The sequence below is a fragment of the Choloepus didactylus genome, chromosome 24 (genome assembly GCF_015220235.1).
Source record: "Choloepus didactylus isolate mChoDid1 chromosome 24, mChoDid1.pri, whole genome shotgun sequence".
Lineage (NCBI taxonomy): Eukaryota > Metazoa > Chordata > Mammalia > Pilosa > Megalonychidae > Choloepus > Choloepus didactylus.
The window spans coordinates 17,064,669-17,089,404 of NC_051330.1; the positions used below are offsets into that span (position 1 = coordinate 17,064,669).

At 38.6% G+C, this 24,736-nt stretch overlaps 1 protein-coding gene across 1 annotated transcript in view; it reads left to right on the forward strand.

The window, feature by feature from the left end:
* The window catches only part of SLC22A2 (solute carrier family 22 member 2), a 32,433-nt gene extending 14,309 nt beyond the window's left edge, over window positions 1-18,124 (forward strand). Inside the window, exons 5-11 of the mRNA XM_037817691.1 lie at window positions 824-938; window positions 3,339-3,445; window positions 4,723-4,937; window positions 5,720-5,828; window positions 6,377-6,489; window positions 13,228-13,327; window positions 17,243-18,124. Of these exons, the coding sequence (XP_037673619.1) occupies window positions 824-938; window positions 3,339-3,445; window positions 4,723-4,937; window positions 5,720-5,828; window positions 6,377-6,489; window positions 13,228-13,327; window positions 17,243-17,309 (826 nt within the window). The 3' untranslated portion in view covers window positions 17,310-18,124. The remainder of the gene's footprint in view (window positions 1-823; window positions 939-3,338; window positions 3,446-4,722; window positions 4,938-5,719; window positions 5,829-6,376; window positions 6,490-13,227; window positions 13,328-17,242) is intronic.
* The last annotated feature ends 6,612 nt before the right edge of the window (window positions 18,125-24,736 follow it).

A 24,736-nucleotide genomic window follows, 5' to 3' on the forward strand; every position in this document is an offset into this window, starting at 1 on the left:
TTTCAACTGACTACATTTGAATTTCCCCTCTTTATAAGGTCTCCAGTAATATGGGTTAAAACCCACTCTGATCCAATTTGGCCATGCCTTAACTATTAGCAACATATTCAAACAATCCTGTTAACAAATGTGTTCACAACCACAGGAATGTGGATCAAGATTAAGAACGCATCCTTTGTTGGGGTCCATGATTCAATCTGCCACATACCCTGATACCAGCTGCTAAGAGTCCTATGCTCCAGACTCAGATCCAAATTGTTATATTCCTGCTCAAGGTCTTACAGTGGGTCCCTGTGTCCTGCTGTATCAAGCCCAAACTATGCAGGCTTGCCTTGAAGTTGTCACCATCTCATCTCAAACTCTCATCTCATTCTTTTGCTTTCAGCATTAAAAAGAAAACCGGCTTGGGTTCCTCCATGATGACTTGCATATTCCCAATTCTGTACCTTTGCACCATCTGTCAGTTCTCACCCCTTGTGCAAAGCCTGGGTCACACCCAAGCCAACCCTGCCTCTCTACCATGTAGCATAAACTTGGATATTCAGCAGCACCCTGCTTTGCAGCTTGCTTTCTGTGGTTCTACTCACAAATCTCTTACAAGGAAACTGAAGGCACCTGGACAAAGCAGATGCCAGGTGAACATTTGAAGGAGGAAAGAGCTGTATGTCTCCCTGCATAATCTTCATTTTCCTTTAGTTCCCACCACACGTCATCTTGTGAGATCCCTTGCAGAAATATGATTATGACCATTTTGAGGGGGTTCAGTCACCTTTTCCCCCCTCCTCTCAACAGCGCTGATTACATTACACTGTCCCTACCATAGGTGCCTGCCCGAGTCTCCAAGGTGGCTGATCTCCCAGAACCAAAATCCTAAAGCCGTCAAGATCATTAAGCATATTGCTGAGAAAAATGGGAAATCCCTGCCTGCCTCTCTTCAGGTGAGCCAGGGGCTGAAGTGTAAAATCAGGGAAGGGTGGGAAGCAAGGGGTTGGGAAACATGTGCACATAAGGGAACCCAATAGTTGCTCCAGGAAGGCAACCTGCCTTGCATTTTAGCCTACCTTTAGTAAGAAACAGCAGAATATTTCATGGGCTGAGAGTTGTGTTTCCCTAGTGGAATTTTTGAAGTGGATGGAAAATACAAAACTGAAAGAGATCCAAAACATCAAATGAGGAGTTTCTATCTTGTGCAACTCAAAAATATAGCCAGCCATTCACTTTTCAGTCCACCAATGTCTTTCCTACTTGTGTGTCTGCATCCCCAGGGAAGGAGGTATCCAACAGAGGTCAAAGTCCAAGGGAAGTAAAACTTAGCTCTTCGAATACAAATAATTTCTGAGGGTTTTAAACATTTTGGATAGAAAGTGTCCTAATGTGTCTTAAGCAATATCCTGCCTTCTTAAAAAGTATCAAGTTTTCAGAGCATCCATTTTCTCTGTATTGACTGCTTTCATCCAAGTAGCTCTCATGCACTTTTTTTTATTATTATTATTCATTTTATTGAGATATATTCACATACCACGCAGTCATACAAAACAAATCGTACATTTGATTGTTCACAGAACCATTACATAGTTGTACATTCATTACCAAAATCAATCCCCGACACCCTCATTACCACACACACAAAAATAACCAGAATAATAATTAAAGTGAAAAGGAGCAACTAAAGTAAAAAAGAACACTGGGTGCCCTTGTCTGTTTGTTTGTTTGTTTGTTTCCTTCCCCCACCTTTCCACTCATCCATCCACAAACTAGACAAACGGGAGTGTGATCCCTATGACCCCCCCAATCCCACTGTCCCCCCTCATAAGCCACATTTTTATACAATTGTCTTCAAGATTCATGGGTTCTGGGTTGTAGTTTGATAGTTTCAGGTATTTCCTGCTAGCTATTCCAATTCATTAGAACCTAAAAAGGGTTGTCTATATTGTACGTAAGAGTGCCCACCAGAGTGACCTCTCGGCTCCTTTTAGAATCTCTCTGCCACTGAAGCTTATTTCATTTCCTTTCACATCCCCCTTTTTGTCAAGAAGATGTTCTCCATCTCACGATGCCGGGTCTATATTCCTCCCCGGAGTCATATTCCACGTTGCCAGGGAGATTCACTCCCCTGGGTGTCTGATCCCACGTAGGGGGGAGGGCAGTGATTTCACCTTTCAAGTTGGCTTAGCCAGAGAGAGAGGGCCGCATCTGAGCAACAAAGAGGCATTCGGGAGGAGGCTCCTAGGCACAATTATAGGCAGGCCTAGCCTCTCCTTTACAGCAACAGTCTTCCTAAGGGCAAGTCCATGGTAGAGGGCTCAACCCATCAAACCACCAATACCCTATGTCTGTGGGCATCTCATGTACTTTTAACTAATACCTTCTCATCTGACAGAGGCTGGAAAAGAGATAATCAAACTAACTAGGCAATTATGTCAGAGAAGAGTAAACTTTTTCTGAATGAGGATCTAAGCTAAGTGACCTGTAAAAACTTGTAATTTACATGAATGAGGATTTGGGGGTTCAGAGGCTTTTTTCCCTTCACTTCCTCTCCGGTTTCAAGGTGGTTGAAATGTATATTTTCTTCCACTAATAACTGACATAGTCCCTGATTCTTAAGTTCTAGGTCCTTTCAAAAATTGGTCACAGAATAAAGCATATGTGAGTCATTGTCTCACCAATGGAGATGAAGTTCATGTAACAGCTGTAAGTCTGGTCATTGCCAAAGTCTGGCTGGGAGGTGTCTCCCCTTCATTCTCATTCTGCTGCCAGAAACCTGGAGCTGGAATCTCAACTCCACCACTTACTATTTTCTTCTAGAGCAGTGCTTCTCAGACTTTAGTATCTGCTGCAACCAGAGTTCTTGTGAAAATGCAGATTCTGATTCAGTAAATCTAGGGTGGGACCTGAGATCTAGAACATGCTCCAGTTACTCGGGATGCTGTCAGTCTGAGTATAAGGGTCCCAGAGCAGAGCTTCTCAGCTGATGGGCCCCAGGTGGGGCCAGGTGTGCTGAGAGTTGATTCCCTCAGCCTTTGGGGCAGCTGGGTGGGCCTCAATTTACCCCACTGCGCTTTACAAACAGTATCACTTTGTACATTGTTCCATGAGTTGCCTAACTTCTCTGGGTCCCAGTTTCCTCTTCTGTAACATGGGGTGAAAAAGAAAATAGAACCTAATATATAGGGTTGTTGAATGGATTAAATGAGATAATGCATGTGAAGTAGTTAGCTTAGTACTGGGCACATTGTAAGCACTCGAGAAATGTGAAGTATTATTTACATTATTCCAAATATGACCCACAGATACCATAATTAAATATACAATGCTGTTCTTATTGTTTCCATTCTTAGAGCCTTAGACCTGATGAGGAAGTTGGCGAGAAGTTGAATCCTTCATTTCTTGACTTGGTCAGAACCCCCCAGATAAGGAAACACACCTTGATCTTGATGTACAACTGGTAAGGAATATTTTTCAATCTAAAATGCCCCCAAATTATTTTAATCCCAATCATGCACAAACGGGAGAGAACAACAGCACCTTCAAAAATGTAGCCTAATCCTGTATTAGCACTGAGAGTAGATGCCAATGTAAGGCTAATTTATAGCAGGTTTTCCCAATATCATTTTTCTCAGGCAAATGTTGAAATCAGTTTACCATCCTAAGCATAGATCAGTACATTCTCAACCTTGGCTTCATGTTAGGATCACCTGAGGGAGATTAAAAATACTAAGATCACAACCCCACCTCCAGAGTTCTTGATTTATTTGGTCAGGAATAGGACCCAAGAAAAATATTTTGAAAATTTTGTAAGTGATACTAACATGTGGCCAAAATTGAGAACTAGTCATGTAGATCAATTGAAATGAGGGTAGCTCTTTCTTTATTAGGCATTTACCTGGGAAAAAATAATAACCTTATGAACAAGAATAAGACTCAAGAATAATCCACCGGATCCATGATACAGTGACTTGAACTTCACTCTTTGTCACTGCAGCTGTACTTTGAGCTGTCTGCTATGCACCATGCTTCTGTAGGGAGCCACACGTCCTTTCAGTGAGCGTTGGATTTCGCACCAGCCAAATGAAGGCTTATAATGAGGCAGACAAACTGACAAAACCAAGGCCCATCAGGAATTAATTTAGCAACCTTCACAATATTGCATGTGAAATGCAGCAGTGAAATTGGGCTTCATTTTCCTAGTTTCCTTTTCTGAATAATTGTGACGCTTGCTAGTTATCCTTGTAGTCTCCATTACAGATAATGAACACTTTTAGTCAACAAAGCTAGAAACACCATCAACGTGGTGCTTGCATCTGATCACAAGATAATCATTGCTGAGTGAGGATGTAGCCATTTTGTCTTCAAGTTTCCTAAAATTCAAATAGTCAATCCTTTCTTATCCCAACTCCATTAGAAGACCACAAAGAAAGAAATACTTGAGCAACCACTAATAACATGATATGGTTCTGCTAGAGAAATCACTCTGATGGTTAAGACATTTCTCCTTGGCTTTCAATATGGCCAAGAAATGCTATCCTGACTTCTACCCCATTCCTGATTCTCAAGTCACAGCTGGTCACTACAACAAGTCAGGTAGCATAAAAGCGATGGTACAGAGGGAGCAGCAATAAGGTCATATAAGGTGATCTATAATCAAGTCTTATTTTTCTAGAAGCTTCTCCCAGTTACTTGCTTTCAGTGCTTGGCTTGACCTGAGTTCTCCTCTTTGCTCAGGTTCACGAGCTCTGTTCTCTATCAGGGCCTCATCATGCACATGGGCCTCTCTGGGGGCAATATCTACTTGGATTTCTTCTACTCTGCCCTGGTTGAATTCCCAGCCGCCCTCATCATCATCTTCACCGTCGATCGCATCGGTCGCCGTTATCCTTGGGCTTGGTCAAATATGGTGGCAGGGGCAGCCTGTCTAGCCTTGGTTTTTATCCCTGAAGGTAAGTTTCAGAGCAAGCTAGGGTTTTCCAAGTCCCTGAGAAGAAGATACGTGGCTTTTTAATAGGATGACCATATAAGTTAACATCCAAATGGATTTGGAAAGGAAGAGGGCAATATCTGGGACCTTCCTAGGCAAACCCATATGGCTACTTTGTCTTTAAGAACAGTGGTACTCAACTGTTCTCTGATGTAAAATAATGAGAGAGACTATGAGAACCCATGAAACAGGCCTAAAATGGAGATTGTGAGATTTGGAATAGAGCCCAGAGTCAAAGTCTTATCCCATACTTCCCAGATATTATTTAGGCAAATACCTTGACCTCTCTGCATCATTGTCTGCTGATTAAATGAGATAACTTGAGTAAATGCATTCAATCAGTAATTATTCAGTTATTTTCTTTCCTTTTAAAATGCTTTCTCAATGAAGAGTAACAAGCTCTATGGAGCTTGGTTTGAATCCTGCAGTTATTAGCAATTATTTAAAATATACCATATTTTGCTATTTCTTTTGGTTCACCTCTGTCGGCTAAAGTTGGCCTAGCTTTGGAAATAAGTATAATTCCATTGTCATTCACCAATGAGGTCTAAAGTTAAGAAGGTATTAGGTTAAAACAACAGAGATGGAGAATTTGCAAACAATGCCTTGTTTATACAAGGACCAATTTTGCTTTCTTATCCCATCCTGGAATATGGAATTGCTCCCTCTGGAGCACTGTTTGAAGACAAGGGATTTTGTGCAGTAAGTGTAAGTTGTGTGTGTGTGTTTTTTTTTCTCCCTCAGATCTACACTGGCTAAAAGTTACCATCGCGTGCTTGGGTAGAATGGGAATTACAATGGCTTATGAAATGGTTTGCTTGGTTAATGCTGAGTTGTACCCCACATTCATTAGGTGAGTATGTTTCCCTTAGCATGGAGGGGGTGGCAGGAACATTTATTTATTGGCTTGTACTAATGCAGGTGAAGATAGAAGACATATTACTTTTAAAAACAGTGTAAGAGAAGATAACATTTAAATGCAGTAGCCACATAAAACAGTTCACATCTCACATTGGTAGACTGGGGCAAAATACAGAAACTATGTGGTGAGAACAGGAGATATTGAATTGCAAGAGAATCTACTGGAGAGACTGATTCAGAACAGCAAATACAGTTTCATAGAAATGGTGCAGGGAAGCCCAGTGATGAAAGTAGAAGAAAAAAGTTGCCCCCACCTTCCCCATGAAGAATCTCAAAGTAAGTTCTGTAAACAAGTGCATCAGAATATGAATGGAATTACGTAGCTTATATCATATTTGTGCATTGAAAATAATGTGAATGCTTTTTTTTTTGGTTTGCAGACCTTGTCGTGATTATGACAGCATTTGTTTGGGGGAGGGGTGGGAGATAACCAGGGTGCAGTAATAAGTTAAAAAGTTAAACCAGGTGCCTACATTTTAGGAATCTTGGGGTCCTCGTCTGCTCCTCGATGTGTGACATCGGTGGCATTATGACGCCCTTCCTGGTGTACCGGCTCACTGACGTCTGGCATGAACTCCCGTTGGTGGTTTTTGGTAAGAAATCTTCATAGATGTGTTTGAACAAAAATCTATTACTTAGGGACCTCCATTTTCCCACTTCAAAATAGGTATCATGACGGTAACTACTAGTATCAAAATAGGGGAAGTCGCTCAGACTCCCATCCTTATGAGGGGTACAGGTCAAGAGACGAGCGAGATGGAAGCAATCTTCTGTGAAGCAGTCCCTACTTCTCTCTCCACCAGCTGCCATCCCTCCCTGGGCCTCTGTCAAAAAGCGGTTTACAATACCCAAAGGTGGAAAATACAAAGCCCCTTTACATCCTTACTTCCAAAAAAACAGGTGGTTGAGATATTTGAAAGAGCGATTTCAAAGCCAAAGATAAGCAAATACCAAAATACAGAAAATGCAGTAGCCCAATGGCGTACCTGTCTTTGTTACACTGGCACAGCGTTTCCCTTCTAACACTGTCAGTGGACTCGGGGACGGGCAGGACTGTACCCTCGCCGTTTCTTCCTCGCCCCTACCAGCCTGCAGGATACAAGTTTCCATGGACATTTTTAATTCTCAGCAATTGGCACTTGGGGGCACATACTGAGCATGAAGTCTGTAGACTCTGAAAGGGTCCTGGGAATTCCTGGACACTTCCATTCATTCAGCGTCCATTGCCCTTTCCCACAGCTGTAGACTACAGGGACAGAACCTCTCCCTTCTGTGTGTCCCCACAGATGTGAGTCTGTTTCCAGATTCGTGCACACAGCATACATCTTCTCATGGCAATCAGAATGTCTCTAACTGCACTCATTCCTGTCTCCTTCAAGATCTGCAAGACCCACACTGAGCCACTTTTAATTTGAATGTTACACTTTCTCTAGGATGCCTACGACAGGCACTTAATTTAGGGGAGGGGAGGAAACAGTCCTCTAGATGTATACGAGGGAAGCACGCCCATCGTTTCTCCCCAGTGCTGCACACTGCCCTACACATGGGCCTCTGCTTGTTCTTTCTCTTCCCCATCTTCTCAAGGGATTTGAGAAGGGAAAAGAAATTTTCCACTGCTATAGACCTGCCAACAAAAGTGCCAAACTGTTGATAGAACTTGTAAATGAGAAGTTAGGATTTAAGGGATGATTATGATTACAGAATCATTATATAGGTATTCCTTTTTTTTTCTTCATGGTATATTAGAGCAGACAGAGGGAAATACCTGAAATCTCTGAACTGTAATCCAGCTGCCTTGATCTCTGATGATGATTCTACTATAGCCTTTATCTTGTGCTCTTGTGGTTGTAAAAGCCTGTGACTGACCCTCACTTGTGCCCATTTTATCCAGTTTTTTTACTTTGGAGTCTTATAATCATGAAAGACAGCTTCTAATGTTTATTAACAAATGACCTTGAGTCAGCACAGAACTAACCCACCCCAATTCCAAAGTTATCTTTATAACTGAAGCTGGATGTAACCAAAATGGGCCCACCTAACATGTGCAGTAGCTTAGACTTTAACCTGAAGTGATCTATACCTCATTATAACATTAGAAATCATGCCCATAATCATATTAAGGCCACCATTTCTTACTTATTTTCTATGACTAAGCATGTAATCAATCAGCGCATGCTCAATAATTGCATCATCTGGAGCCATTGGGCTCATTATCCTAAAACCTGCCCATCTTTTAATATTATATAACTATCAGAATTACTGCAGTACAAGGAGACAGATTTTTAGGCCAATAGACCATCTGATCTCCTGCTTCATGCCTAGAAATAAACTCTTTCTCTCTTTGAAACCCGAGTGTCTCAGGAATTGGTCATTTGAGTGCATCAGGCAAAGAATCCATCGCCTTTTTCTGGTAACAAACTCACCCTCAAACAGACCTGGTGAATTCCTCCATATTTCAACTTAATATTTCAAAAATGGCCGAAGTTCATTGAATGCAAGTTCTTTTTCCTGAGATAACCATGGGTTGGCCACAGGGTGCCTTGCAATGCTTATAGGACATACTTGCTCCCCATTCCTTTCTCCCCTCAATTTTGGCTGAGGAACCTGCCCCCATCCCCCCCCTTTCCACCTTGGGGCAGTGCCCATCCCAACCCCTGGACATCTTCCTTCCAGGAAAGAAGTGGGAAGCACCACAATCTCCTCCACTCCAAGGTGGACAGTGGATGGTCAGTGGGTCACCAGGATATTTCTGGGTAGAGAATAGATATTTCATTTTTCTCCAAGCACTATTTAACAAAGCAATAAAAGTTCATGTCCAGGGGAATTATGATTGACCCTTCCTCATGTCTTGCTTTCCCCTTGGCAAAGGTAAAGGATCATAACTGCATTGCAACATTTAAAGTAAATTAAAAAACAATCCCAAACTTTATTTTTGCCAGTAGTTTCATCCCCTTCCCTCACCAACCTTTAATGTGAGTAGCTAGCAGGGAGCAAAACTAGTAGTTTTGTGTTTCAACTTCTATTCCTTTCTTTTCCACAAATAATGGTGTGCTGATTGTGGTCTTGAAATAGCCATGAAACAGTAATCTAAGAAGCCTGAAAAATCAATTAGCTGGAAAATCTGGGTTGAAAGAGCACTGGAAAAGTGGATAAAGAACATTCCAGTTAATTAGGCTGGGCTTTGCAAATATAAAATATTCTGTGGTTGATAATTTGATTAATATATGGTATTCTTCATAATTCACTCACTTCAGAGACTCCACTCAGATGCCAGCTGAACGTGTTTATTGTTCCTGTTAACTAAGTGACCCTTAGAGGTTTATAGAGATTTTGAGGTTTATAGAGATTTTCAGTAAGCACTTCCGTAGTTCACACCTACGTTCCTGACACTGTCCTAAGCATATTGCAAATATTAACTTATTTAAACTTCATAACAAACCTGTGAGGTTGGTACTATTATCCCCCTTTACATATGAGAAATGGCAGCATGTCCCAAGGCCATACAACTAGTACATAACAGAGTCAGAACTGAGACCCTGGCAACCCCATGCTGGGGCTTGGGCTCTGAACCCATGTGTTCTGGGGCCTCTGCTTCTGCCATTTTTGAGGGTGCAAAAGTGGAATTAATAGAAGTTATTCTCAAAGGCATACTGCAAGGCTCTGGTTCAAAATGAGAGCCCGAGGACAGGCAGCTGCCCCTTTCCTGTGCATTTGTGTATTTAACAAATACACATTTAGCCTTACTATGTACCAGACACTGTTCTGGAAGCTTACGACAATTAGTGAACAACATCTTGCTAAAATGACAGTGAAATGCAAAAAAGGAATAAGCCCTAATGAAAAAAAATGAAGTATGCTGGAATATAGAACAACAACAACAAAAAAAAAAGCAAAAGAAAGGAGATTTTGAGAAAAAGGAGCAAAAGGAGGTTTGATGTTCATCTCTCAGAAAGAGAAAACAGAAAGAAGTAGGACTTTATTTTTAAATATTAGGAGAACATTTCCCAGAGCTAAATAAAGACATGACTCTTCCACTTTAAAGGATCCAACAAATGCCAAACAGGATGGATTAAATAAAGAGCCACTGTTAAACACTTTAAGGTCAAACAGAAATTTTGGAATAAATAGAAGTTCCTAAAACTTTCCAGAAAGGAGGAAAAGTGTCACCTTTAAAAGAATAAGAATCCAACTGGTATCCAACATCTCATCAGACACACAGAAGGAAAACTTATTTTGAACCTAGGGTTCTACACTAGCCATACTATCCATCAAATGTGAGGGCAAAATATATAATAAGACATTTTTGTACATGCTAGGATTCAAAAGGTGTACCTCCTTCACATGCTTCCTGGAGAAGTTAAAGTGTATACACCAGCAAAATGCAGTGGAAGCCAAGCAATAAGAAGCCATGGAATGCAGAAAATGATAAATTTGACCCAAGAGTGCAGATGAAGAGATCCCTAGGCTGACAGCTGGGCCACAAGCATAGTGCGTAAGGAGTCCAAACTAGCCAGAAGGACTGAAGGTTTGGACGGAGGGTGGGGGACAAAACTATGATGTAGCAATTCCACTGGAGTGGAGTGTATGTGGAAGAAGAGATTCCATATAATAGGGCAACTGACAAGCAGGATACACTTAAGAACATATTGACTTGGGATGATTGCATGGTATGTGAATAAATCTTAATAAAAAAAAAGAGAACATATTGAAGGCATACTATCCATTTATTCGGCAAACATTTATGGAGTTAGAAGCTAAGTCCTGGGGATAAAGCAGTGAACTTGACAGTCCCACTCCAGAAAGTTTTCATTCTATTGGCCAAGTCAGACAGTCAATAAGTAAACAAATAAATATATGATATAATTTCAGGTTGTGATAAATGCTCTGAGAAATATTAAAGTAGGGTAAAGGGGAGTGACAGGGCAGGGAGGGGTGGACTATTTTAAATAAATAAATAAATAATGCATTTAGAGGAAACCTCTTCAAAGAGTGAAACTTGAGCAGATGGAGAGTCGTAAAACAGTCTTCCAGGCAAAAAGAATAGCATAAGCAAAGGCCTCAAGAGTGAGCTGAGAAAGAACCAGCAAGAAGGCAAACAGGGTTGGAGGATGTCACAAAGCAGGCAGTGGACAGGTCCTTGAGCCCCAATTAGAAATTTCAACAAAATCAAAAGCTAGACAAAAAAAAAAATTCATGATCCACACGTGAAGCAAAATAAATTTGGCATAGCTGTCAAGGCACAGGGATTGTACAAGAAAAGAGAATCCCTTTGATCCTGATAAAAAGGACAATCTTCCCTGAGTGGTCCAGGGGGAGATATTTGGACTCAAAGATAGTACACTACCTGGCCCTGCAACAAACAAAATTTACATTGTCATAGTGAAATTTTCAAATGGTAGAACCAAATAATAGATGAACGTGGAAAAAATAATGATGGCTATAGAACCAAATGGAAATGCTATCATATTGGATATTGCTAATGGAAGTTGGGCAGTGAAAAGATGGGGAGGAAAAGTGGAAGGAAGACCAAGAGGTACAAACAGACTTGTGTAACACAGAGATTTTGCATTTTATTAAAAGTTAAAAAAAAAAAAACATTGAGAGTAGTAAAAATAATATTACTGTTAAATATTCAGAAGAATGAAGGGAAAAGAGGACTAGAATTGCCTAAGTTTTATATTCTTCAATACAGCATCAATAGATACTGTCTACATTTGATAGATCAGTAAAAAGAGTTTAAGTATATTATTTGGGTTTAAGGAATGACTGCCAGAACAACTGAAAACAGATTCAGGTAAGGGAGTTTGTCCTTAGGGACTCAGAGTAAAAGGGGAAGGGGGGTTGGAGCAAGAAGCTGTCATTTTTATCATAAATCCATTGAGCCTTTGGTGTTACTTTAAATAAAAATAATCATAATAATAGTAAATAAATAAAATAAGCTATAAAATAGTGCCAAGTATACTATTGTTTAATTTTAGTTTAAAAATTCACTGGAAAGTTTACCGGATGTCTTAATAAAAAGTAAAGATGGCAGTGAGAGTCATTGATGTGGAAACATAACATAGCAGACACAGAGGTGGGAATCAAAGCAAGCCTGTTTTCCACAGGCTTTTTGATACTGGGAAAGTTGAGTAGCCACTTTGAGTCTCAATTGTCTCACCTACAGGATGAGGATTTTAGTATTTAGAGTTTTGGTAAGGACTAACTGAGTCAGTACATATAAAATGCTTAGCATACATCTGATACTTTCTACATGCTTGATAAACAGTAGAAAAATGGTGTGCATTTGGTCAAGACAGATGGTCAGAAGTAGATTATAGTCTTGGAATCAGAGCTTCTATATGTAGCATAGTTAGGTCACACACCAATTGACATCAGACTATTTAAAATGTGCAAGACCATCCATTTTAAGCTCAGATTCTTTCCAAATTTCAGAGTGAGATTTACCAAAAATACCACTATGGTATGGAATACTGCCCACCACCACTCAGTTTCCTTTTTGTTTCCTTGCAGCCCATACCCAGAGCCAGACTTGGAGTCTTTGGAAAGCATCCTCATGCAAGGAAGAGCAGAGCCCAGCATGCATTTTCTTGAAATTCCCAAACTAGTGAATAACCCAAATCCCACTTCCTGTGTTCTATTACAGAAATACATATAAAAATGTAACTTTAAAAGTTTGAGACTTTAATGGAAATTTGGAACATCAAAAACATTAGAGTGAGTTTATTACTACCCTACTACCGCAACTACCGCCACCACCACCACCACCCCAGCATACACAAAAGATTACATCTGAAGAAAAAGGAAAAAAGGAACAATAGCATTTATTGAACCCCTGAATTTGAACTAAAAGGCCTGGTTATACTTTTCAATGCTATGCAGCAATACATGATTCTTTGCTTTTATTTGCTAGTAAGAATCCAAGTTTCTTACTTATTTTTATTACCAAGTAAGTGCTTTATACTGCCAGAGTTATGTTCTTCCTTTTTTTACATTTAATTTTTTTTCAGAGTTATTTCTAACTCCAGAGTATCTTAATATTGTGGCAATGTCCTCTAGCCTGGAATAACCTTGACTCAAAATGTTAAGTATTTCACTTCCCTATAAGGAGTTGTAACCCAATGGAGTTTGGAATTGGCATGATTTTCATGATGGAAAACAGAGCAGTCAGAAATGGCAAAGGAATCTGTGAACAAATATAGGAAAAAAATAAAAAATTTAAAATAATTGAAATTATGGGAGAACTAATTATAGAACCTGCATTTTTCAGCTAATGTGATTTGCATATGTTTCCGGGATACTGATTTGATTTAAGTCTGTCTGGCTTTCAGCTGTGGTTGGCTTGATTGCTGGAGGACTGGTGCTCCTGCTACCTGAAACCAAGGGGAAGGCGTTGCCTGAAACCATCGATGATGCTGAAAACATGCAGAGGTAGGGAATTCAAATTCCCAGCCACCTGGAAAGAAAGATTAGGTTGGATCCACACCTCACACCATACATTGAGATTAATGCAAAATTAATCAAAGACTTAAAAGTACCAAAAAAGAAATCACCAAATGAATGAAGGAAATCTGGGAGAATTCTTTTATACTTGCATAGCAGGGAAGGTCTTTCTAAATATGACACAAAATCCAGGATGCATAGAAGAATGGATGAATAAACTTATCTTCATAAAAATGTAAATTCTGCATTGAAAAACTACCATAAGCTAAAAAAAAAGGACCAACATGGAGAAAATATTTACTACTCTACTACAAAGGGCTAATTTCCACAATATATAAAGAGCTCTAATAAATCCATAAGAACAACCACCTAATCGCAAAAAGTTGGGAAATGACTTAAACAGAGACTTCAGTGAAACGGAAATAAAATCAGCTCTTAAATGTATGAAAATAGGCTTAACTTCATTCATAATAAGAGAAGTGCCAATTAACAATGCACTAAAATGTGCTATTTCTTGGCTTGTTAAAGATCCAATCACTTGGTAGCATAATGTGTTGGGAAAAATGTGGGGAAACAGGCAATCTCACACATTTAGTGGTAGGAGTACAAATCGGAAACCTCTATGAAGGGCAATTTGACAATAGCTATTCAAATTGCCAAAGTGCAGGTTCTTTTACCTAGCGGTTCTGCACTTCTAGGAGTTTATATGTGCAAAATGACATGCACATAGTTATTTATTAAAGAATTTGTTAAAACAACCTAAATGTCCATCAGTTGGAGGCCACTTAAATAAATTATTGCATGCCATTCAATAGCATACTGCAGCCATTAAAAAGAATGAGACAGCTTTATGCACACTTTTCTGGAAAGTTCTCCAAAATGCATTATTAATGACAAAAGGGTAAATGTATAGAAAAGTATACATTCTAGCATTTGTGTAAAATGGAGGAACAAAAGTATATACACATATTTGGAAGAATATGCAAGAAATGCATGACATTTGTTGTCTATAGAATTGTGGGGCTGTGGGATAGAAGTAGGAGATGCTTTTCAATGCATACCTTTTGTACTGTCTGAATTTGGACCATTTGAACCTTTCAAAAAGTAAACTTAAAAATATCCAAATAAAGAGAAAGCTATAAGGCACCATCTCTACAAGTTTGTTTATGCAGACTGCTTAGATGTTTTTATTTATTTTATCCAAATTCCATTTTTGCCCATTGGTGCCATGAGCTATACTGAATTTTATCCATGCTGCAAAACTTTCACATTTAACATATTCAGTTCTTGAGCAAAATGTTGCTGGAGAGGACTCTCATTGGTATGAGCCTTTCTGTAGATTTTGGATCTTAGAGTCGAAAGAAGATTTGAATTTGACCAGAGGTTGCACAGTGGTAGACCACAGGATACTAAGACCTCAAATGTTTTGCTTGGCCCACAGAATATTTTTTAAAGTAGGAAATTCCACATAAACTGGAATCCCAGGATCTGTTTGTTTGTTTTTGTTTCAATCAGAAGATTTAGTAACACAGAGCAAGCTTTTCCTCCCCTTAACAGCTTGCGGGAGCGAGTGATAGCTCAGCTTTTTGATGGGTATGCGCTCTGCAGTTAGGCTGCAGTCCCCACCATTCCCTGCTGTCTCATGTCTGGCCCACTTTAGTATATACCTGGCACTTGTAGACTTTTGAGTTTGAGACCCCTGATCGAGACTGACCATCTCCCTGTACCCCTATCTCGATGCAGATTCAACCCCCATGAGTTCCTCCCCCTGAGGATAGAGATTATATCCTGTTTACTCTCATATCCCTAGATCTTAACCCAGTACCTGGCAAGCACAGAGCTGGAGGCCACCGAATATTTGTGGAATAAATGTTGGAATTCCTTCTACCACATCCCTAATTGGAGTTCCTCTGGGCTTTTCCCAGCCAGCTCCAGGGTCAGAAAGGCAGTAAGCTGTGGTGTTGAAGACCATGGGTTTCAGAAACTGACAATCCAGGTCTGCACTTTTCCTATCTGTGTGGCCTTAACTTCTCCAAGCCTCAGTTTCTCCATGTGTAAATGGGAACAACAGCAGTACCTACCTCACCAGATTGTCATGACAATTCAATGAGAATGCATGGAAAGTGTGAGACACTTAATAAATGTTTAATAACCACCATCATTATTCATAGAAGATTTTGAAGCACTTCTATAAAACAGGAAAATATCTACCTAGATGATTTACTAGAAGTCAAATTTTTAAATGTATCCTGAATTGTTTCAAGATATAGAAATGCAGCCAAGTGATGTACACTGTAAGAGTTTTCAATTATTTTCATCAGGCTGGTTCAAAATAAGCTAATGTATTTTAAAATATTATTCCTGTGGTTATTCTATGTGCATCCCATTTATGTGATCTATAAAAACTTCTGTGAGGGTTTGCACTTTTCTTTTTTCTATATTTTATAACCCAGTTGGCTTCTCAAAGATGTAAGAGATCTGTGTATGGCTGGGGAATTGCAGAAAGAGGATGAGAAGGTGAGAGCAGAGTTGGAGCTGGGAGAAGGGTACAGCTGCAGGGGGACAGCCTCATTCTGGTATGATGTCCCAGGCCTGAGGGAGAGTCTGCAAGAACAGGGTAGAACAGCACCCTCCTCCACTGCCACCCGAGTCATTTGACTCCTGAGGACACCAGCCCACCTAGACCTAGTGAGAAATGCAGTCCATATCACTTAATCTTATTTCACCTCTTAAATCCCAGTTTCCTTTTCTATAAAATGAGGATAATAATAGCTAACATTAATAAGGAGCTTGCAACAAATGCTTTCCAACCCCTTCTCATTTATGACTGCCTCGAACCCTTACAACAATGCTATTGCATAGGTATTCTCAGGAACCCCATTTGACCATTGAAAATGCCAAGGCACAGAAAGATTAAAGAATTTTCCCCAAGTCACACAGCCAGGATGTGCTGAGATGATTCTAACCCTGGCCATCAGATTCCGCAGGCTTTGCATTTACCACGTGCTGCCTCTGCCCTTGGAGGCTGGGTTCACAAACAGGATAATGCAGGTGCAGCACCCGGTGCAGGGCCTGGCATTTAGTTAGTAGCCATCCAGCTACTGCCATTGCTGTAATTGCTGCTGGTGAAGAGACCACAGGAGCTCAGCAGCCTTGACTGGGCCCTGATATCTGGAGCCTGAAAGGACTTCAGCACCACTGGATGGTTTGGTGAGCTTCTGCTACCCTCCCTGGATCAGAAGGGAGTGGTCCAGAAACTGAGGCAGGACTAACCACCTCCAGGTAAACAGAATTCTGTGATGAGCATGGGGACCCAGGAGCAGCCCCACACCTGATTTCAATATCCCCATTGACAAGGTCCTGTCTAAAGAGCATGGCTGGGAGTGACAAGATGAGGCAACCAGCATTTCTACAACAAGCATCAGCGACAGCCTAGCATTTGTAAAGACAGTGCCAATTGAGAAAATTCACCATTGGAACAAATTTCAAATTAAATTTTTCACTTGTCAAACTGTTGAAAAGTAAATAAACTTTGGTAGAAAAAATTCTCAAATTGTATTTGCAGAACTGATAACAGTGGCAACCATCTTTTTAAACTGATATGAGATTAAATTTAGCTTTTTCCATGTTCTCTATTGGAAAGGTAAAACACTACATAAGGAATATATTTAGGCAAGTGCCACTTCTAGAGAGAGCCTTAGGAACCACCCCACCCACATTAGTTAATCACCAGGCTCATTCCATCTTCTTTGTTGAGAATCACCACTCAGGACACACAGCAGCTCTGGTCTTACACAGAGAATATAGCCATCCATTGTTCCACTTATTTAATATCCACTTTATTTTGGTTTTCGGTCTCCTCATAATTTCATACTCACCTCCTATTTTGTTTTATTATTTCAGACCAAGAAAAAATAAAGAAAAGACCATTTATCTCCAAGTCAAGAAAGTGGACATTCCACCAAACTAAGAAGAGAGGCCATCTCTCCTGCTATGGCTTTGCTTTGATGATGCCAATGCTGTAATCAAATATTTCTTCATTCATCACAAAGCCCACAAAATCCAACCTTACTTCCCTTTGAATCCTGTCATCTTAGATTTTAGTTTGGGGACTATCGTGCAAAAAATCTACCCATGGGACCAGATCCTGCCAAGCTCCTCCAGCTCACTCTAACTCAGGCATTCCTAGGACAATCGTTATTGGTTGGCCAGGATTTTTTCCCACCATTGTATTTCTTTTTTTTAATTCCTTTCCCTATAATGACATCAAACCAAACACAAAGGGAAATTGTGTTCCAAAGAAACAGAAATATACGAAAATCAATAAAGATGGGAGCAGAGAGTATGTTTACTTAAAGATAGAAAACACCCAAAGCAATATCATATTGTCCAGAATGTGTGTCAAGAGCTTTAAATCAGATGTGGAGAAATTTTTAAATATGTTGATTATTTTCTGAGTTCAACTTTAAGGAACCAAAAACAGAGCAATCAGGAATACTTGAGGAATCACGAAGTCCTTTATTTAGACAGGATAAACATAAATGTGTGATTTTTACAAAAGGTATTGAGAAGAGTTCAATAAAGAGCAAGTGCTGACACTGGCAGTATTAAACTGTGTGTGATCATTTTTCCATCTGGTGAAATTTTCTGTAGACTGGTGTATTTTAAAAATTATATTGATTTTTTAGCAAAGTAATATAGTAAATAGTTTTTTTAAAAAAGTAAATACTACAAGCCCTATAATGAAAAACAAAAATGCCTTGCCCTATTTCACCTCTACCAACTCCTCAGACACAATTTTCAACTATTTTAGTTGGAATTTTCTTTTCCTAGAATTTATCTCCATACTTATTGCTTTATGGCATTTCTTAATTTTTCAGTTTTAAACATTATCTATTGACTTTTCAATATAAAATATGAGGATTTAGCTCTCTTTACCTGCCCCCCATCCCAACACACAAATTCTCTCTTCCCCTCAAATACTTTTATTTATTAAATCAATAAATAGTCAATGTTCACATTCTTATGACTATGCAAATGTTATTAACAGCTGAACCACATAGTGTACTATGATTACATTTCATTTCTTTTTCAATATCTTTTTTTCCTGAGCCTTGCTTTTTGTTTATTTTTTGTTTTGTTTTGTTTTAAATTTTTTATAAGAGCAGTTATGGTTTTAAAAAACAATTGTGCATAAAATACAGGATTCCCATACCCCACCCCACCACTAACACCTTGCATTGGTGTAGGACATTTGTTAAAATTGTTGATAGCAATTTTTTTATAATTGTACTATTTTTAACAATACTTAAATTTGTTACAATTGATGGAAAATTATTAAAATAGTATTATTAACTATAACTGTAGTTTACATTAGGTTTATTTTTCCTATATACCTATTATTAATACCCTATGTATGTATCATACATTTGTTATAATTCATGAAAGAACATTCTTATACATGTACTATTAGCTACAGATCTTTGTCTACAATAGGGTGCATTGTGTTGTACAGTTTTATGTTTTATCCTTCAATTTTTATTCTAGTAAAACATATATCCTATAGTTTCTCTTTTTAACCACATTCACTGGTACAGTTCAGTGCTGTTGATTATACTCATAAAAGTTTACTACCATCACCACCATCCATTTCCAAACCTTTACCATCAGCCTATATAGAAAATCTGTACAAGTTAACTTGTTGAGACTTGTTTTGTGACCCAACATGTGGTCTCTCCTGGAGAATGATCCATGCACACTTGAGAAAAAGGTATATCCTGATGTTTGGGAATGCAGTGTTCTATATATGTCTGTTGGGTCTAGTTTTCATTTGTTGTATTATTCAAGTTCTCTGTTTCCTTATTGATCTTCTATCTAGAGGTTCTACCTATCGATGAGAGTGATGTATTGAAGTCTTCATCTATTATTGTAGAGATGTCTATTTCTCCCTTCAGTTTTGACAACATTTGCTGAATGTATTTTGGGACACCATGGTTAGGTTCGTAAATATTTATGATTGTTATTTCTTTTTGGTGGATTGATCCTTTTATTAATATATAGTATCCTTCTTGGTCTCTTATAACAGTTTTTCATTGAAAGTCCATTTTGTCCAATATTAGCATAGCTATCCCAGCTCTTTTTTGGTTACTGTTTGCATGGAATATCTTTTTCCAACCTTTCACTTTCAACTTACTTGTGTCTTTGTGTCTAGGATGAGTCTCTTGTAAACAGCATATAGTTGGATCATACTTTTTTATCCATTTTGCCAATCTGTGTCTTTTTATGGGGGAGTTTAATCCACTAATATTCAGTGTTATTACTGTAAAGATAGTACTTGCAGGCATTTTATCCTTTGGTTTTTATATATAGTATCTTTTATTATTTTTTTGTCTTTTTACCCTTTTAGTTACCCTGATTGATAATCTTCATTTCTACATTCTACTCCAAGCCTCTCTCTCCTGTCTTTTCCTTTCAGCCTGCAGAACTCCTTTTAGTATTTCTTGTAGGACAGGTCTCTTGTTGATGCACTCTGTCAGTTTCTGTTTATTTGTGAATATTTAAAACTCTCCCACATTTTTGAAGGACAATTTTGCCAGATAAATAATTCTTGGCTGGCAGTTTTTCTCTTTCAGTACCTTAAATAAATCATATTACAGCCTTCTTGCTGCCATGGTTTTTTGTAAGAAATTGGCACTTAATCTTATTGTGGTTCCCTGGTATGTGATTAATTGTTTTTCTCTTGCTCCTTTCAGAATTCTCTCTTTATCTTTCGCATTTGACAATCTAATTAGGATGGGTTTCAGAGTAGGTCTGTTAGGATTTATTTTGCTTGAAGTATGTTGCACTTTTTGACCATGTACATTTATGCCTCTCATAAGAGTTGGGAAATTTTCAGCTATTATTTCCTTAAATATTCTATCTGCCCCTTTTCCCTTCTCTTCTCCTTCTGGGACAACCATGATGCATATGTTTGTGTGCTTTGTGCTGTCCTTCAAATCCTTGAGACCTTACTCAGTTTTTCTCATTCTTATTCTATCTCTTCTGCTGTCTGTAAGGTTTCAACTGTCCTGTCTTCTAGCTCACTGACTCTTTCTTTTGCCTCTTCAAATCTGCTGTTGTTTGCCTCTCGTATATTTTTAATCTCTTCTATTTTGCTTTTCATTCCCATTATTTCTGTTATCTTTCGTTTTAACTTTCAAATTCTTCTTTATGCTCACACAGTGTCTTCTTAATATCCTTTATGTCTTTAGTCATGTTTTCTTTCATCTCCTCAAATTGATTTAGGAGATTTGTTTGAATATCTTTGATTGGTTGTTCCAAATTTTGTGCCTCATCTGAAGTTTTGATTTTTCCTTTGACTGGGCCATATCTTCCTGGTTCTTAGTATGGCTTGTAATTTTTTGTTGATTACCTTGATGAGTTTACTCTGGAGGTCAGTTTCTCTCTCTCTTGCCTTGGGTTTTATTGTTGATTGGCTTTGTGTTAAGGCTGTTCTTTGATACTTGGCTCAACTTACTCTAGCTCCTTAGAATAGCCCATGTTTAACTGATAGGATTTTCAGCTCTTCTTCATCTGATTCTTGTCCTGAATATGCAGTACAATTTTTGAGAGTGCACAATTTGTCCAATTGTTTTTTTCTATAGGAGAAAGCTTCCTTTCCTGTGTTCCTTCTCTGAGAATGTTCATCCATTCTCTTTGTTTTTTATTTGACTCTACATATTTTTAGCACTCCTTTCATACTCTCTAGCTGCTTTTGCCTGGAAGGCAAATTCTGGGAGAATGGTCTTTGTGGAGAGGACTTTTCTTAGTCAGTATTTCCCAGCCAATACAGGGACAGGGACCCATGAAGGGGGCATTACCCACTTCCAAAGATCCCAGGAGGGGATACCAGGAAGGACACCAAACACCTCTTTGACTGCTCCCCAAATCTGTGCTTTCCTGGCCTTCCCAGCCAATGGTGCTCTTCAGCACACTGTTCCCTGCAGTCCTAGGGAGGCACTGTGCCTTTAAGTTTCCACCAACTCTGCCACTGTTGTGGGCAGGGTTGAAACAGGGGCTGTCAGCTGCTCTTGTCAGGGGCAGATTGAAACAATTGCTGCTGCTCTCAGAGCTGGGATGTAGTGATCTGAATTTGCTATTTAAGCTCCTCCTCCCCATTTTTTGATTCTTGATGATAATTGTATAACCATATAGCTTTTGTCAAGTGACTGTGTGATAGTAAAAGCCTGGTGACTGACACTCTCTTTAACCAGTGTATGGGCAGATGAGTAATGAAATAATGACAAAAAATATATACATAATAGGAGGGATAAGGGGTATGGGATGGTTTGGGTGTTCTTTTTTATTTCTTTTTTATTTTTTAATATATTTTTTCTTCATTTTGAAGTAATGAAAATGCTCAAAAATTTATTGTGGTGATGAATGCACAACCATATGATGATACAGTGTGCCACTGAGTCTATACTTCGGATGGATTATATGGTGTCTGAGTATATCTCAATAAAATTGCATTAAAAAAAGATTGTGATCAAAGGCCAGGTATAATTATTTAAAAATTATTAAATACAGATATCAATAAAGTAAAAAAGATGTGGGTGATCAATGATAAAAAACCAACTCATACATAGAAAGTAAGTAATTTTAAAAGATAGAAGTATAAATTAATAAAATGACAAAAAGTGGGGTTATAATTATGAAATTGTGGGATTGATCAATAGAAATAGTCAGTTTTTGAAAAATAAAATAGGCAAAAAAATAGCTAATCTGATTTTTCACAGCTTTATTGAGATATAATTTAAATACCAAAAAGTTCTCCTTTTTAAAGTATATGATTTAATAGTTTTAGTATATCATCAGGGTTGGCAAAAATCACCAGAATCTAATTTTAGAACATTTTAATCATCCTAAAATGCAACCTTATACCCTTTAGCACTTACTTCCTTTCCCCACCCTACCCCATCACCAGAGGCAACCAATAACCTGCTTTCTGACTCTATGGATTTGCCTATTCTGAAGATTTCATATAAATGGGGTCATACATTGTGTGGTCTTTTGTGAATGACTTCTTTCACTTAGCCTAAAGGCTTTTGAGATTCATCCATGTTGTAGCATGTATCAGCACTTCTTTTTATTGCTAAATGATATCCTGGTTAGATATACTGTGTTTCATTTATCCATTAATCAGTTGATGAATAACCTAGTCTGCTTGTTAAAATAACAAGCAATGTTAGAAATAAGAAAAGGGAATTTGTTACCAATATAAATATGTGTTTTTAATTGGAAAGTAATTGAATGTACATTTCATAATAAATTGGAAAATGTAGGTGCTCTGGTTTGCTAATGCTGCCATTAAGCAAAGTATCAGAAATTGGTTGGCTTTTATAAAGGGAGTTTATTTGGTTACAAAGTTCCAGTCTTAAAGCCATAAAGTGTCCAAGGTAAGGCATCAGCAATCGGGTACCTTCACTAGAGGATGGCCAATGGTGTCCGGAAAACCTCTGTTAGCTGGGAAGGCACGTGGCTGGCGTCCACTTGCTCCAAGGTGGTGTTTCAAAATGACATTCTCCAAAATGTTGCTTTTGGGGCGTTTTGTCCTCTTTTAGCTGCAGCTGCTCTTCAGAATGTCACTCTCGGTTGCTCTGTGTCTGGGCCTTTGTGTCTCTTTTTAAAGTACTCCAGTGATCCAATAAAGACCCACTCCGAATGGGTAGGTTAACACCTCCATGGAAATTATCCAATGAAAGTTCTCACCCACAGTTGATTGAGTCACATCTCCATGGAAACACTGAACCCATAGGTTCCAACCTACTCAACACTAATATATCTGCCTCCACAAGACTGCATCAAAGAACTTAGCATTTGGGGGAACATAATACATGCAAGCTGGCACAATAGGTAAAATGGAGAGTAGTCTAGAAGGTTACAAAACTGACTGAAGAAGTAAGTTAAAAAAAAAAAAAAAAAAACCCTGGAAAGTACTATAAACCAATTAAGAAATGAAAAAGGTAGTCTAAGACACATTTTACCAACATTTTCAAGGAACAGATAATCCCTCTTTTATATAAATTGCTCCAGAACATAGTTAAGGGGAAGATTTCAAACTTAGTTCACAAGATAGTAAAACCTTGTATCAAAAATGGAATAAGCATAATAAAAAAACAAAAACTATAGACCAATCTCATTTATAAACATGAGTGTGAAAATCCTAAATGATATATTAGCAAACAACATCTAGCAGCATATAAAAGGAAAAATGCATCATAACCAAGAACTTCAAATCAACAAATTTCCATTAATATAATTTACTACATTGGTAGATTAAAAGAGAAAAAGCATATCATTAAGCCAAAAAATATTTTAAAGTATTTGATAATGTTTTATAGTCACCCATTTAAAAAAGAAATTCTTGGCAAGATAAGAAAGATAGAAATTTTTTTATATTTGATAAATGGTGTTATGGCAGAGACAGTGCTATATATTCACTAAATATCATTTTATTTTCCTCCTTCTGGGCACAAAGCATTCCTTCCAGTCAAGTTGAAGCCTTGTGACTGATTTGGATGGGGACGTGCATAGGGGTGACAGCCTGGCTCATAAAAGGAAGGAAGGCTTGGCTTATGAAAACATTCCTGAGAACCATCCTGCCTTCTCTTCCCCTTTGACTACAATTGTGGAAGCTGTGGGTTAAAACCGCAAAGATCCATGATGAAAACAACCTGGATTTCTGGGGTCACCATTTAGACATAATACAACAATTAGGGAGTCCATAAGCAGATCCAAATATAAATGGGGGTTTAACATATGAAAAGGTGGCATTTCAAATTATGAAGGAATGGGTGGAGTATTCAATAACTCTATATAGAATAGAGTTCAATATAGGGGATAATTAGTTATCCATTAGACAAACGGAACTGCACCTGTAATGGTTAGAAAATGGCTGAGCTGTTATCACAGAAAGACACCAAGTTTCTTCCTCACCTGATAGTTCTCACCTGACAGTGGTTCAGGTGGCAACTCTGCTCTGTGGCCTACCCGGGAGCCAGGTTCCTCCCTAAGTGCCACTTGTGTACATTGTCTCATCTTCAGGGTTCCAGCTGAGTCACCACCATGTCCAGGTGACGGCCAGCATAAAAGGAAAAGAGAGGATGAAGGAGGTGTCTTCAAGTCCCACATTGGAAAGTCACCCAGACCTGTATTCACATGCTATTGGTCACGCCAATTACCAGGGAAGCAGGAAATGTAGTCTTGCTGTGCAGCTGTGTGTCTGCTACCATTGTATTCACATGAAATCAGGGGAGAACAAATTTTGGTGGGTGGCTGGCAGCCTGATACTGAGACCTACCCCATATACCATAGACAAAATATATTCCAGCTGTATTTAATGTAAAAAATTAAACT